A 14,073-nucleotide genomic window follows, 5' to 3' on the forward strand; every position below is an offset into this window, starting at 1 on the left:
AACTTTTTTTATCATCAACACTGCGAATTTAATTTGAAAAAAATGTAAACAGAATGAATACGTAAATAAATAAGAAATATAACAATAGATAAAAAAACAAATACGGTTTTGTGAATTATTAAAGATGTCAAAACTGTTTCTTTCTTCTGTTGATTAAGTGAAGGTATAAGAAAGCCTAAAAGAAGAGAACAAGTGAGTGTCAGCATGCAGACTTCAGCCGTGTCATCTGTCTCAGTTTCATGTATAATTAATAATAGAACCGCAAATCTTAAATTCAAGATGAAAGCTGTTTCTAAAAGAAAGCCTTAAAAAATAAAAATTCCTTTAAAATCCATTAGTCCTAACTGTTGTAATTATTTGTCTTAAAAATATACAAACACAGAAAACAAAATAGATCATAATTGACACAAACAATGCTGAAATGCATAACTAGACTGCTTACTTGTTTAAACTGTTCCTCAAAAGTCCAGTGGTGAGACGGTCCGTCAACATTGGTTGGGCTAATCGATGTAGCACTCATAGGAGAAATGTTGTTTCTGTATCTTTCCAAATAGGCTTGATTCAAAAGGTCCAGTCTTGGATCACTTTCTGATTTAAGTAAGTGGTTGTCACGGAGGGCTCTTAATTCTTCATGGTGTTTATTTATTCTCAGATCCTCTCCTCGGTCCTCTGAGTGTCTCCTCTCGCCATGCAACCTCATATCTTTAACACGGAGTTCTTCGTGTCGTCGCCGTAATATAGCTTCTTCGTGAGCTCTTTTAAGTTCTCTTTCTATCTCAATTCTTTCTTCTCTTTCCTGTTTCTTCATCTTTGCATACAATTCTCTGTCAGCGGGGTCTAACTTTTCCCTGCTAACATCGTCCATATCTTTGTCAGTGCTACCATTTTCTGAACTCAATTCGGATTCGTTCAGGTCTCCATTTGTCTGCATGAGGAAAATTTATCTAGTTGAATTGGTTTCAAAATTTTCATGAAATCAAACTTTTATTATTTTAATAAAAGGGGTTTACTGCTGCAGAGTCTTTTTTATCATAAATTAACGAAGCGAATGAAAAGATGAAATTTGCAACATTTTTTTTTCAGAATTAAAAATAAATTTAATCAACTAATTAATATATATATACTTCAAAACAAAATTCTTATGCATAAAAGAATATCATTATGAGATCAGCACAATAACAAAATCAAATTTACATTTATTAATTAAAATAAAATTCCTTATTGTTTAAAAGAAAGTCTTTGACAAACTATTGAAAGACTTTTAAAAATAATAATGATTATTAATACAGTTTTTGTTAAAAATTCAAATTATGACAATTTGATAAAAAAAAAATAATAATCAAAATAAAACTGAAATAATATTTATTTTTTAAAAATTCAATTGAATATTAAATTAATAAAAAAACTGCTGAAAAATAACTTACCAAAGTTTCACGCGGACTTATTTCCCCATTAGACATTTTCCGTTTTTAAACAAAGACTGTTAAATGCACAAAAGTTTATATTCTTCTGATATTCTTCAAGCAATTTAAGTGTATAACATATCAAATGAATAAAGATCCTTTCATCCGTACAACATAATTTCATGTTACGACCTCTAACCTTACAGACTCCGCCTATTCCAAAGGCTTGACAGAGATTGCCATTCGTCTCAACTCGGCCGATTCCGTACCCTCATTTAACACAGAAGGAGAGTACCGGATTCTACCGAGGATTTGCCGGAAATCAACGATTAAAAAGAAAATGGCAGCCTCCTTCAAGAAAACAGCAATCAAAACAATACCACGTGTTGGGGAAATAATAACCACAGACACATTATTTTGGAAAAGTTTAGAGGTTAGCTAATCAAACAAGTGTACTTAAGTATACATAAATAGTGTCATTCTTCAAATAATTCTACAAATGACAATTTTCGTTATGGAAACGAAAAGGGGGAGGGATGTAAATTAAAAACAGAAATTTTCTTAAATTGACCTATCCAACTTGACTGAAACACAGACACATGTATGTGGTCCTCTGTACCTTTAATATACCTACATCTGTAGTCAAAATTATATGGCCAGTTACATGAGTTGTAACTATCTTAATCTTTTGATTGAACCGAAGATCTACATGTACATGTTATTATGATATGAAAATATAAGTATGATACCAGCAGAAATTCTTCGAACACTAAATATCATGATCTAAACAGTGCTCTAACCGACTAATCCAAAGAACATCTTCTCTAACTCAAATAGTAAGACCTCCAGTATGCAACACTTTTCCCTCTTTACTTTTTTGCGCTGCAATTGTCATTCATTTGATTTCTAGCTGCTCTCAGTCCACTACTGCTGTACTGAATAGGCCAACCAGCGAGTTTTTCACTCAGACACTTCTGAATATGTTTTTATTGCATGTAATGGTCCTCTTTAAAGACCTGATCTAATCTGATGACCCTACATGAGGGTTTGGATGGGGTTAAATGATTAAAGAATAATGCCCTTAAAAAATGAAGATTAGAGAATAATGGGCCAAAAAATAGAAGATTAGAGAAAAAAAGGGTTAATTTTTGGAAGATTAGAGAAAAAAGGGGTTAATTTTTTAAAGATTAGAGAAAAAAGGGGTGAAAATTAAATGTTTACAGAATAACAGACCCCCTCATCCAGACCCTCCTACATATCTGCCACATACATATGTAGTGCCAGTCACACACAGACACTTGTATGAGGGCAGTCTGCGCCGTTAGCCACTATTCCGAATTCCCAGACTAGTAAATATTGATTTGGACTAGTGAACATTTTCAAAATTTGATATAGTCATATATGGACAAGTTTTGATATTTAGTGTCTGGACTAGTAGATGAACAAGTTTTGGCACAGACTGTGAGGGTAGTAATGCCCTTTAATGTCAGGCGTCAAATGGTCATTTTCAGCTACCGTTAGGGGACGACCATTTGATATTCTGGGGGGGGGGGGGGGGGGGCAGGAGGATTTGTTTTGGATCGGTTATTTATTTTTATAAACTAAGAGGACAGATTATCTATTTTCTGCACTATTGTAGCAAGATTTTTCATTTTCATTAAAGTAAGGGACTGATTATTTATTTTCACAACTATATTTATAATATTCGAAAACATACAATTTTTTAATATTTGTTTATTATAAACATGATATATAATACATGTATAGTCAAGTCATTATGTACCATTTAATCAGAATTAATCATCATCCTCTGCAGAAGTGTATCTTATTTTATTCCCAACTGCATATACATGTATTGCATACATACACAGTATTAAAGTTTGGTTGTAACTAATCTCATTGAAAAGTATTGGGGAGGGAATTTTTTTTTGAAGGGTTTTGGAACTGCTGAAGGCCCAAGAAGCTATAGAACAAATGATGCAAAATCATGCATTGTGGGTGTTCCCCAGATCCTTTCTTAATCCGAAAATGCAAGTTCTGTTTTAATAATTTTTTGACAATATTTTGGTCTCAAAGCAAAACGTATAGATTCAGTGTAAGACTTACGTCTCTAGGGACAACATTAAAAGACCAATATGCATGATAAAGCAAAAAGGTAATTCACATAGTTAAGTCTGAGGCTGCTGTTTTTTTTTTAAACTCATGATCAAATTAATAACAAAATCACTGAATTACAAAATGAATGCAACACTAACAGAATACAGAAGGGCAATCAATGAACAAAAGACAAATACATGTACATAAGAAACATTGATCCCGAAAAACCAAGGGCTACCTCTGAGGGAGAACAGAACTTGCTTCTTGCAAGGCACTCACGGTGAACACAATTTGATATGGAGACAAGCGTTTGGTTTTGAACTTTCCTACTTTAGGCATTTGTCTCAATGTAGTTACGGCCCTGTTAAATAAAAGTGAGGTAAGTGTTCCTGAGACAATATACCTCAAGTTAAATGAAACCAATTTTCAGACATTTCAAGTATATTTAAATAATATTTATACTTTTATTATTAAAAGATTTGAGAAGTGTTTCCCGATTTTTTTTTGGGAAAAAAAAAGAATTTATGAAGAATCTGGTGCCATCTCGTACTTTCGATTAGACCTGCTGAGTTATTTATTTTCGATGCATTGCAATTCAGGTAATTTATTTTCAAACTATCACAGAACAAACCATTAATTTTTTTGATTATCAAGGCTGAGTTATTTATTTTCAATTTTTTATCTTCTAGAAGAACGTGTACATTTTATTGTCATGCACCAAAAATTACCATTAACGTCATTTTGCAACAATTTTTACCGTTATTCGTCATGATGATACCCCCATCACCATCCTCTTGTATGCACATTATTAGTTGTTCACAGTGCCCAATATTGTTTAATTATGTTAGCAGTTGGATTCAAACCCTCAATCACAAAATTTAATGTCATTGCTCTGACCGACTGATCTAAAGAAGATCTTCCCAAACTTAATAGATATAGGAAGATGTGGTATGAGTGCCAATGAGACAACTCTCCATCCAAAATAACAATTTATAAAAGTAAACCAGTATAGGTCAATGTACAGCCTTTAACACAGAGCCTTAATTGGCTCACACTGAACAACAAGCTATAAAGGGCCCCAAAATTACTAGTGTAAAACCATTCAAACGGGAAAACCAACGGTCTAATCTACATGTATATAAAAGAAACGAGAAACACATATAAATTACATAAACAAACAACAACTACTGTATATCAGATTCCTGACTTAGGACAGCCGCAAACATTTGCAGCGGGATTAAACGTTTTAATGGTACCAAACTTTCTCCCTTTTCTGAAACAATAGTTAAAACTATCTGACTAGAACTGATACATTGTATATCAATATAAATATAGTTTATACAATATAAAAAAGGAGATATTTGATATGATAGTCAATGAGGCAACACTCCATAAGAGACTAAAATGACATAGAAATAAACTAAAAATGTACTAGAGGTAACCGTACAGCTTTCAACAATGAGAAGGCCCATACAGCCTAGTCTGACAGCTATAAAAGGCCCCACAATGACTAATGACTTGAAATGTGAAACAATTTAAACGAGAACACCAAGGGCCTACATGAACATGGAATTCAGGTACAAAATATAATAACCAAAAAAAAAACAAAATATACACAGCAACAAACAACAACCACAGAATTACAGGCTCCGGAGAGAATGTTTACTTTCAATAAATTTTATAGTTAAAAGTAGTTGTCTATATAAATATACCCTTAAAAGGGCTATGGTCTTTTCAGGAGAACTTTTGACCACTTTTAGTGCTTTTGTGTATTATTATGAAATCTACAAGTATTTTGTGGCAGCTGTCATTTGTAAAATAGAACATGTACACAGAGTTCTCAAAGTCTTTCTGTTCCTGGCAGTCCTTGTAGAAAAGCTGCTGGTCCACACTATTATTTCTATGGCAAAATACCCAAATTGTGTTGATCCTGTGCTAATATTTGGTGATCAAAACCTTTAAATTTTGACCACCACATTTAAAGAACTCTGTGTACAGAATTTATGTAAAATCAGCTGTTTGAATACTTGCACAAAATGTAAGTGTATTTATTTTTGTTGTGACAGGGATAAAGGGGATCAATCCAGCACCGGGGAAGACTATGGCATAAATTTTGTTTAAAGCTTTTTATTTCTGAAGGTAGAAGATCTAAGTACCTTATACCATGAATATAGATGCTTATGATCAGAAGGTTTTTGTCTGTCATTGTCCCTGATCTCATTTTCATGGTTCAGGGAAAAAGGCTATATACTTTCTTTGTCAATTGAATTTCTCATTTATTAGTAAACGGATTGTTATTTTTGGTACAAGAGATCCTTGCTACCAGTTACATGTCTGTTAAACAGGGTTTCTTGACCTTAACCTTTTATAGACACTTCTGGATATTTGATAAATTGATTAATATTATAAAAAAGGAGATGTGGTATGATTGCCAATGAGACAACTCTCCACAAGAAACCAAATAGCACAGAAATTAACAGCTATAAATTTGGCGTATGGAATGACTTTAATATGTACATGTCCATCTGACCATATCTATATTTTCTTGGTACAATGGTCTTAGTTTTTGTGGTGAAATAAATTTACATGTCCATTGTGCAGTTCCAATCATAAGATAATACTAGAACACAACCGTGAAATCACTGGCATATACAGCTTGTGAACTGTTGTAGGATTATTTTTTGTTAAGGATACAGTGATATTGTTTGCCTTAAATTACCAGAGAATAAAGGCTTCTTTCCCTGGAGAGGAATCCCAATTTGAACAAAAGTGGCTTAAAATTATTCCTAAAAAGACAACTTTTTTTCCAAACAATGCAGTCTCAGTAGTAATTGTGCATGAAAACAAACTGTAAAACTCTCATTTAAACATTTTTCATGCCTAAAATGACTATGTGTGCAGATTTAAGGGTCTATTTTTGTTAATTTTGTATCATCACTGATAATAAGGTGTGTTATTTCAAATGAGGGTTTACCTCTTAAAAAGGGGTCTGCAAATTGAAACTTCCAGTCAAATTCATGGTTTATCATAAATTTACCAAAAATTTAATAAAAATGATGCAAATTTTCCCAATAAAAAAGGGTAGAGGTAGTTTTGAAAAAAGTCAACAATATCACTGAGATATTATGTATGGAGAATTTCATAGAAGGTATTAAAAGCCCTCACCATTTTTCCAAAGTCCAATATTTGTTTTCTTTCTGTTGAATTCAATTATTTTTCGTGTTTCTGGCCTCAGACCACAATTATTCTTCTCCTTTGCTACAATGCATCTTTTGGTAAAAGTAAAATTAAATCAAAAATTTGCACCGCATCAAACATGAAATAAATGTAACTGCTTATATATTATAGACCATTATTAGTCTAATTAAATATGCTTCTAGGACAATCCATCAGGGCCTTTTCTTTTGAGAGCCTTATTATCATGCCAATGGTAGGATATGAATCATGTATAAATGACTAAGACCGACTTAGGCTAATTTGAGGGGTGGTCAGAGGGGTCCTGATCTCAAAATCCCGGCTTAAAAACATGAAATCCCGAGATGCAGAATTTGAAGAAATTCATATCCCGAAATCATAAAATATATTCCCGGATCCCATAAGGATCAATCCCCAAATTTCGAGCTTAAAAACACCTGATTCCGACGTCCCGAAAAAGGTCCTGCCTCCCTCTTATCTCTACCCTACTTTCATTTTTGCCAAATCACTACTTTCACTTTCAACAATGAATTTTTATGCCCCATTTATGGGCATTATGTTTTCTAGTCTGTGCATCCATGCGTTCGTTCATCCGTCCGTCTGTCCCGCTTCAGGTTAAAGTTTTTGGTCGAGGTAGTTTTTGATGAAGTCCAATCAACTCGAAACTTAGTAAATAAAGCGCCGATGTGGCATCCGTGTACTATGGACACATTCTTGTTTCCACATGTTTTACTTATTTTAATATATATGCAACTGGTATGACCCCTTAAATAGTAAACATTTCAAAGACAGTAGACAGAATACAGAGAGTCTCTATATATTAAAGTAGTATAATCGTATCAGTCAAACTAAGATTTAACCTCAAACTAATTGCAACAGAAAATGTTTTAGTTCTAATCTATAGCAATATGCCCTTTATATACACAGAAAAAAGTCCCATAAAATCTAACTTGAGGAAAACTCAAAATCAGCATTTTTAATTTCCTATGGAAATTAACATTGGAAGGGGAGATAACTCGCAAAAATGAGTCTTTTTTGGTCAGTTTTGGTTGATTTTCTTGAAATTTATGTAAAGTATGATACTTTGATTGGGTTATAAGTTTGTATTTGACGGAATTATATAATCTTCTATTCATGAAATGTACAAAATCGAAGTGTTATGGGTAGTTTTATTTTTTTTTCATGCATTTTTCATTAAAGAACTTGCAAATTTGAAGCTTTGTGACTATTTTGAAAAAATAATGTGAAAATTTGGTATTGTTTATATCTGTATATTATATTTTTTCAGCATCTTACTTATCTAAAGAAACTTTAAACTACAAAAAGAAGAATACATGGTTAATTATTTTTATACAATTTGAGTTTCTTTACCTTGACATGTTGAAAAAATCAATAAATGGTCAACTAATGAATTACGAAATCTAGATTATAGCTTGATAAAAGATATGAAAACACCTTTAGAGTTGTTTGTTATACCCTAAAGACCACTAAAAAATCAAGAATCGATACATTCTGATGAATAGAAGCGGTAAAGTTATAATTTTGTATCAATTTTTATTTATACTAGAACACACCCGCGAAATCGCGGGCATTCAGAGCGTAGTTTAAAGTATGTAAAGTGTTGTTGGAAGAATTTTGTAAAATATTGAATGGCTGGAGAATTTCAGCAAAAGTATCATAAGTCATAGGTTATGGAGGACAGGAAAATGTTTTTTTTTTTATCCCTCCTCCTTTATTTTCAAAATTCCCAATTTTTGGTTTTCTATCAATTTCAATATGAACATACATTTAGTATCAGTGGCGGATCCAGAAATTTTCATAAGTGGGGGCCCACTGACTGACCTAAGAGGGGGCCCGCTCCAGTCACGCTTCTGTGATTCCCTATATAAGCAACCAATTTTTTTCCCAAAAAGGGGGGCTCGCCCCCCCCCCCCGGCCACTAAATCCGCCTCTGCAGTATGTTATATACATTTAAGTAAGGAGCCTGTAATTCAGTGGTTGTCGTTTGTTTATGTGTTACATATTTGTTTTTTCGTTCATTTTTTGTACATAAATAAGGCCGCTAGTTTTCTCGTTTGAATTGTTTAACATTGTCATTTCGGGGCCTTTTAAAGCTGAGTATGCGGTATGGGCTTTGCTCGTTGTTGAAGGCCGTATGGTGACCTATAGTTGTTAATTTCTGTGTCATGTTTTGATTTTTTTATTTCCAACAATTACAACATATACATGATATACATACAATATAATACATACAAGATAAATACAATATCATTTTTATAAATAAATCTTAATTGGAAATATTTTACATTTTCTATTGAAAAGATAAAGAAATAAAAAAGAATTAAAAAAAAGTAAAATGAAATAGAAAATAAATAAATAAATAAAGAAGGAAAACAAAAAAAAAAACAAAAAATAAAAACAAAACTCAAAAGGATTATCCAGTTACATCCCTATCTTTATTTTTAATATCACATAATTATGCTGAAAAAAAAAATTGAAAATTTACGAGACATATTTCTTTCGTAACAGCCATCAACACGATCAAGTACATAACATGGCAATAATATTTTCTTTATAAAAGATTATAATTAAGTTGTCATAAGTAATTGTAACAACAACAAAAAAGACATTAGCCGGTATACAATAATAGTTTTTCAAAAACATTCCATACATTGTCAACTTCAGTTATCTTTTTATTTTTTACAGCTATCATACTCTCTAATTTATACATATCTTTCAGTTTCATTATAATTGCTTGCAATGAGAGATTCTTTTTAAAGCATCTAGAATTATACATATATTGTTTAATATAAAGAAAAATCATGTTATATGGGTTGTTGGGAAATATCTTGGATAAGTCTCCAAAAAGAAAGTCTAATTTATTCATTGGGAGACTTATTCCACCGGAAAGGAACCAGTTATCAACATCCTGTAGAAAATCTTGTACAGTATTGCAATTCCAAAATAGGTGTTCTATAGACTCATTATCTGATTTACAAAATGTACACAAAGGATCATCAGTCAATTTTATTTTAACTAAATACTGATTTGTGGCAATAATGCAATGGTTAATCCTATATTGCAGCCACTGTAATTTACTATTTTTAGTAACAGCAAAAGGCAGTCTGAAAATCTTTTTCCAGTTCAGGTTCTGTTCACCTAAAATTTTAACCCACTTAAGCTGTCCAGTAGGAATAACATTATTTCTTGTCAGTACAGAATACATATCTTTTGATCCTTTACAATGTTTTAAAAATATTTGTAGACATGATGGTATAAAAGGACAAGCTAATTTGTAAGATCCTTTAGGGAAAGATTTGGATGCCTCTTTCACTGCTGAAATAACACTGCTAAATTTAAGAAAATCTGTGTTAATGTTATATATTTGCTTAAATTGATCAAATGAAATATACAATCCATTTTGGTCAACTATATCATTTACAAATCTAATACCACTTTTGAACCAATCTTGATAAAATACTGATTTATGACCAATCTTAATATTATTATTTAGCCATAGTGGATTTGATAAAAATGAATCATAAGTAAAATTTCTTTCTTTTTGAATAATCATTTCCCAGGATCTTAGTACATCTTTCCAAAAATGGTTGTTAACTGTCATATACAGTTGTCTAATATAATCAACACCACAACTAAACAACTTTCTTTTATCTATATTTGACATGAAAATATTTTGCCATTTACTATCTCTCTGCAAAATCCTCCTAATCCATGTTGATTTAAGTGCTGTAATGAACATATTCAAATCAAGCATTTTCAAACCACCCTCCAAATAGTCTTTGATTAGAATATCCTTCTTAACTCTATGTATAGGTGAGTTCCATATGTATGAATAAATAAGTTCATTTATTCTCTTAATAATATCATCTGAAGGATTTGGCAGAGAGATAATGAGATGGTTTACAATAGGCAAGACTAGAGTCTTAATCACAGTTATTCTCCCTACAACAGTTAGATTCCTTTTAGACCATTGTTTTAAAGTATTTTTAATCTGTACAATTCTTTCAGAATAATTTATTTTAACAATTTTTTCAAGATCTACATCAAAATTGATTCCTAGTAATTTAAAAGAAGTTTCACCCCAGGACAGATTTCTGTTAGGACATAGAGTATCTGTACTATATTTTTTGCTCCCAAACCAAATAACTTGTGTTTTTGTGAAGTTAATATTCAGTCCAGATATTTTTGCAAACCAGTCTAATTCTAATAATGATTCTTGTAAAGATTTTTCACTCCCATCCAAAATCAAAGAGGTGTCATCAGCAAATTGTGACAATTTATGCTCAACCCGTGTGACCTCTATACCACTAATGTCGCTATTTCCCCTTATTTTCAATGCCAGAATCTCAACACATAAAATAAAAAGATATGGAGACAGGGGGTCCCCTTGTCTACAACCTCTTCCAATAGTAAAAAAATCTGAAAGGTTCCCCCCCTGGATGACAGCAGAGTTGATATTATTGTAAAATACTTTAACCCAATTGATGATAGATTCGCCAAAATTGAAAAATTTCAAAACATTTATCAAAAAGTCCCATGATATTGAATCGAAAGCTTTTTCGAAATCAATCAAAAGTAATAACCCTGGTATTTCATGTTCCTCTGTGTATTGTAATATATCATAAATGAGTCTTATATTTTCCCCAATATACCTTCCACTAATAAAACCAGTCTGATCAAAATTGATCAATTTATCAAGGACACTCTTAAATCTGTTTGCAATAGCTGCTGATCCAATTTTGTACACAGTGTTCAGTAAAGATATAGGGCGCCAGTTTTTAAAAAAGTGGCGAGGTTTATTACCTTTTGGTAAACAAGTAATAATCCCTTGTTTTTGTGTAACAGATAGTTCCCCTGTTTTTGCACCATAATTTAAAGAATTTACAATAAAAATTTGAAGATCCTTCCAAAAAAATTTATAGAACTCTGCTGAAAAACCATCCGTTCCAGGGGTTTTGTTGTTTTTCATTTTTTTCAATGCTTCTCCAGCTTCTTTAACAGTAATTGTACCTTCCAAGCTTTCTCTTTCCTGGGATGAAAGTATAGGAACATTTAAATTTTTCAAGTCTTTTTTAAGATCATTTAAAGTACTTTTAGTATCCCTTTTTTTATAAAGATTGTCATAAAAATATTTAACTTCATTCAAAATATCTTTTTGTTTTGTTATAATTTCCCCATTTTCTTTCTCTACTTTGGGAATAATTTTGCTCATAAAATTTCGTGATTCTAAGCCACAGAAATAATTAGTAGGTTTTTCCCCTTCCTGTATCCATTGGACACGGGATCTTACTAATTTCCCTTTTAATTTTTGTGTTCGTAAACTTTCAAGCTCATGTTTTTTTGCTTCTAATGCGTTAATGGAATGTTCATCAACTCTTTCCTCTAATTGAGTTATTTCATTTCGAAGATTTTGTTCCCTTTTTTCGTCTTGCTTTTTTTTATAGCTTGAGTATGAAATTGTCTTCCCCCTAATTTCCATAAGAAGAGTCTCAAGCAAAAGCTGACAATTAATTCTAAAATGAATGTCTATATTATCTATTTTGTCAATATTTTCCATATTATAAACTAAAGCACAATATTGTTTTTTCACTTCCTGAATTTTTTGCTTAATAGTATTTATATAGTCTATATCATATAATAAAGAGTTGTTAAACTTCCACAAACCTTTTCCCCTAATGAAAGGGTTAAATTCTAAATCTAGCAAAATCATAGAGTGATCTGACCGATAGCTTGGAAGTATATTACAATTTTTTAGACTGTTTAAAAAAATTTCAGTGAGAAGAAAAAAGTCTAATCTAGCCTGTTTAAAAGGATTTCTCTTCCTCCAGGTGTATCGCTGTACATCTGGAAAAAGTTCTCTATACGGGTCTATCAAATTTCTTTCTTCAATAAATTCCAATACTTTTTCCCTAGCTTTCGAATTGTTAATATTCACATAGTTGCAATAATCTATACATGGGTTTTGGACCAGATTGAAATCACCACAAATAACAAAGTATTCATTTTCAAAATCATCAATAACAGACATAATATTAGAAAAAAAATCAGGATTGTCTGTATTTGGTCCATATAGACATACAAGAGTTATCTTTCTATTTTCTACAAGAATATCTAAAATTAAATAGTTTCCATTTATATCTTTTTTTTCTTTCAATACTTTGCATTCAAAATTATTATTGAACAAAATAGCTACACCTCTAGAGTTTGAGCTAACAGATGAAAAATAACACTCATAACCCCACATAGATCTCACTATGTTTTCTATATCATTTGTAAAATGAGTATCCTGAATACAATATATATTACAGTTCTTTGACTTCAGCATATCAAATACGTCTCTTCTTTTTAATGTGTTACGAAGGCCTTGACAATTAACAGACAAAATCTTTAATGAACTCATTGATAGTAAAATGATTGCATCCAAATTACATCAAGTAGTTGAATGAAAGAAATAAAAATTATTTTCCAATAATGATGTAGACACAGAAAAGTAATAAGAATGGGGATGTCAAACAGGATAATTTTCAAAGGAGTGTTTAAAAATAAATGAAAAAAAATAGAAAAATAAATGAGAAAAAGTTTAAAAAAATATTCAATGGATTGAATAAGACAATTGTGATAAAGCATTTTCATAATTATGAACAATGTTTCACAATTTTTTAGTTTTTACAGAATAATATCTTTACATTAACATTTGCCATAAGTGTCACTTATAATTGTAATTGTGAGAAGTATATATTTACATTTTCAATTATAAGAATAATAGAAATAAGTGACTCAAGGGAGATAACAAAAAATACAAGTTAAGTCACCTTAAACATTATAAATGTCATGATTGTATATATATGCCTAGGTTTTAAGTATACTAATTTTACCATAAAGTTTCTATATAATATAAATTATCATCAATATTTCTTATTATTATAAAATAGTTATTGTATAAACATAATCTACAGCAGAAATACTTGGACATATTGATTCAAGGGAGATAATACAAAATTAAAACAAAAACAAACAAGAAAACATTGAGTCACCAGTATTCAATATAATTAAGTAGTTAAATTATTTCTTATTTCTAGATATAAATGTGTATAATTTTACAGTTACTAGTTAAGGTGTCAATATTAGTACTTGTAAAAACATTTTCTATTAATTTCAGTTAAAACCAAGAATTTCAATACATTTTGTCTATTTTCTGTTTTGTAACCTTGTCCTTATATTATCAAATAAGTTAAACTTCAGTTGTAAACCATCTTCCATTCTACCATATACTCCAGAGTTGTAAAACCATACAGATTCAAAACAGTTCATGTCTCTCAGTTTACTAATAAGCTGCATGTTTCTCCAGGTAACATCG

General features: G+C 31.1%; 2 protein-coding genes across 8 annotated transcripts in view; one reads left to right on the forward strand and one right to left on the reverse strand.

Moving 5' to 3' along the window:
• Positions 1 to 1,582, reverse strand: part of LOC143072095 (AT-rich interactive domain-containing protein 3C-like) — a 36,470-nt gene extending 34,888 nt beyond the window's left edge. For all 7 annotated transcript variants that reach the window (XM_076246886.1, XM_076246885.1, XM_076246888.1 and 4 more), the window contains exons 1-2: positions 1,425 to 1,582; positions 443 to 925 (exon numbers count right to left, since the gene is read on the reverse strand). In XM_076246886.1, the coding sequence (XP_076103001.1) occupies positions 443 to 925; positions 1,425 to 1,460 (519 nt within the window). In that variant the 5' untranslated portion in view covers positions 1,461 to 1,582. The remainder of the gene's footprint in view (positions 1 to 442; positions 926 to 1,424) is intronic.
• A 112-nt stretch (positions 1,583 to 1,694) lies between these two features.
• Positions 1,695 to 14,073, forward strand: part of LOC143072094 (U3 small nucleolar RNA-associated protein 15 homolog) — a 72,786-nt gene continuing 60,407 nt past the window's right edge. The window contains exon 1 of the mRNA XM_076246881.1: positions 1,695 to 1,836. Within this exon, the coding sequence (XP_076102996.1) occupies positions 1,744 to 1,836 (93 nt within the window). The 5' untranslated portion in view covers positions 1,695 to 1,743. The remainder of the gene's footprint in view (positions 1,837 to 14,073) is intronic.

Source organism: Mytilus galloprovincialis, chromosome 4, assembly GCF_965363235.1.
Source record: "Mytilus galloprovincialis chromosome 4, xbMytGall1.hap1.1, whole genome shotgun sequence".
Taxonomy (NCBI): domain Eukaryota; kingdom Metazoa; phylum Mollusca; class Bivalvia; order Mytilida; family Mytilidae; genus Mytilus; species Mytilus galloprovincialis.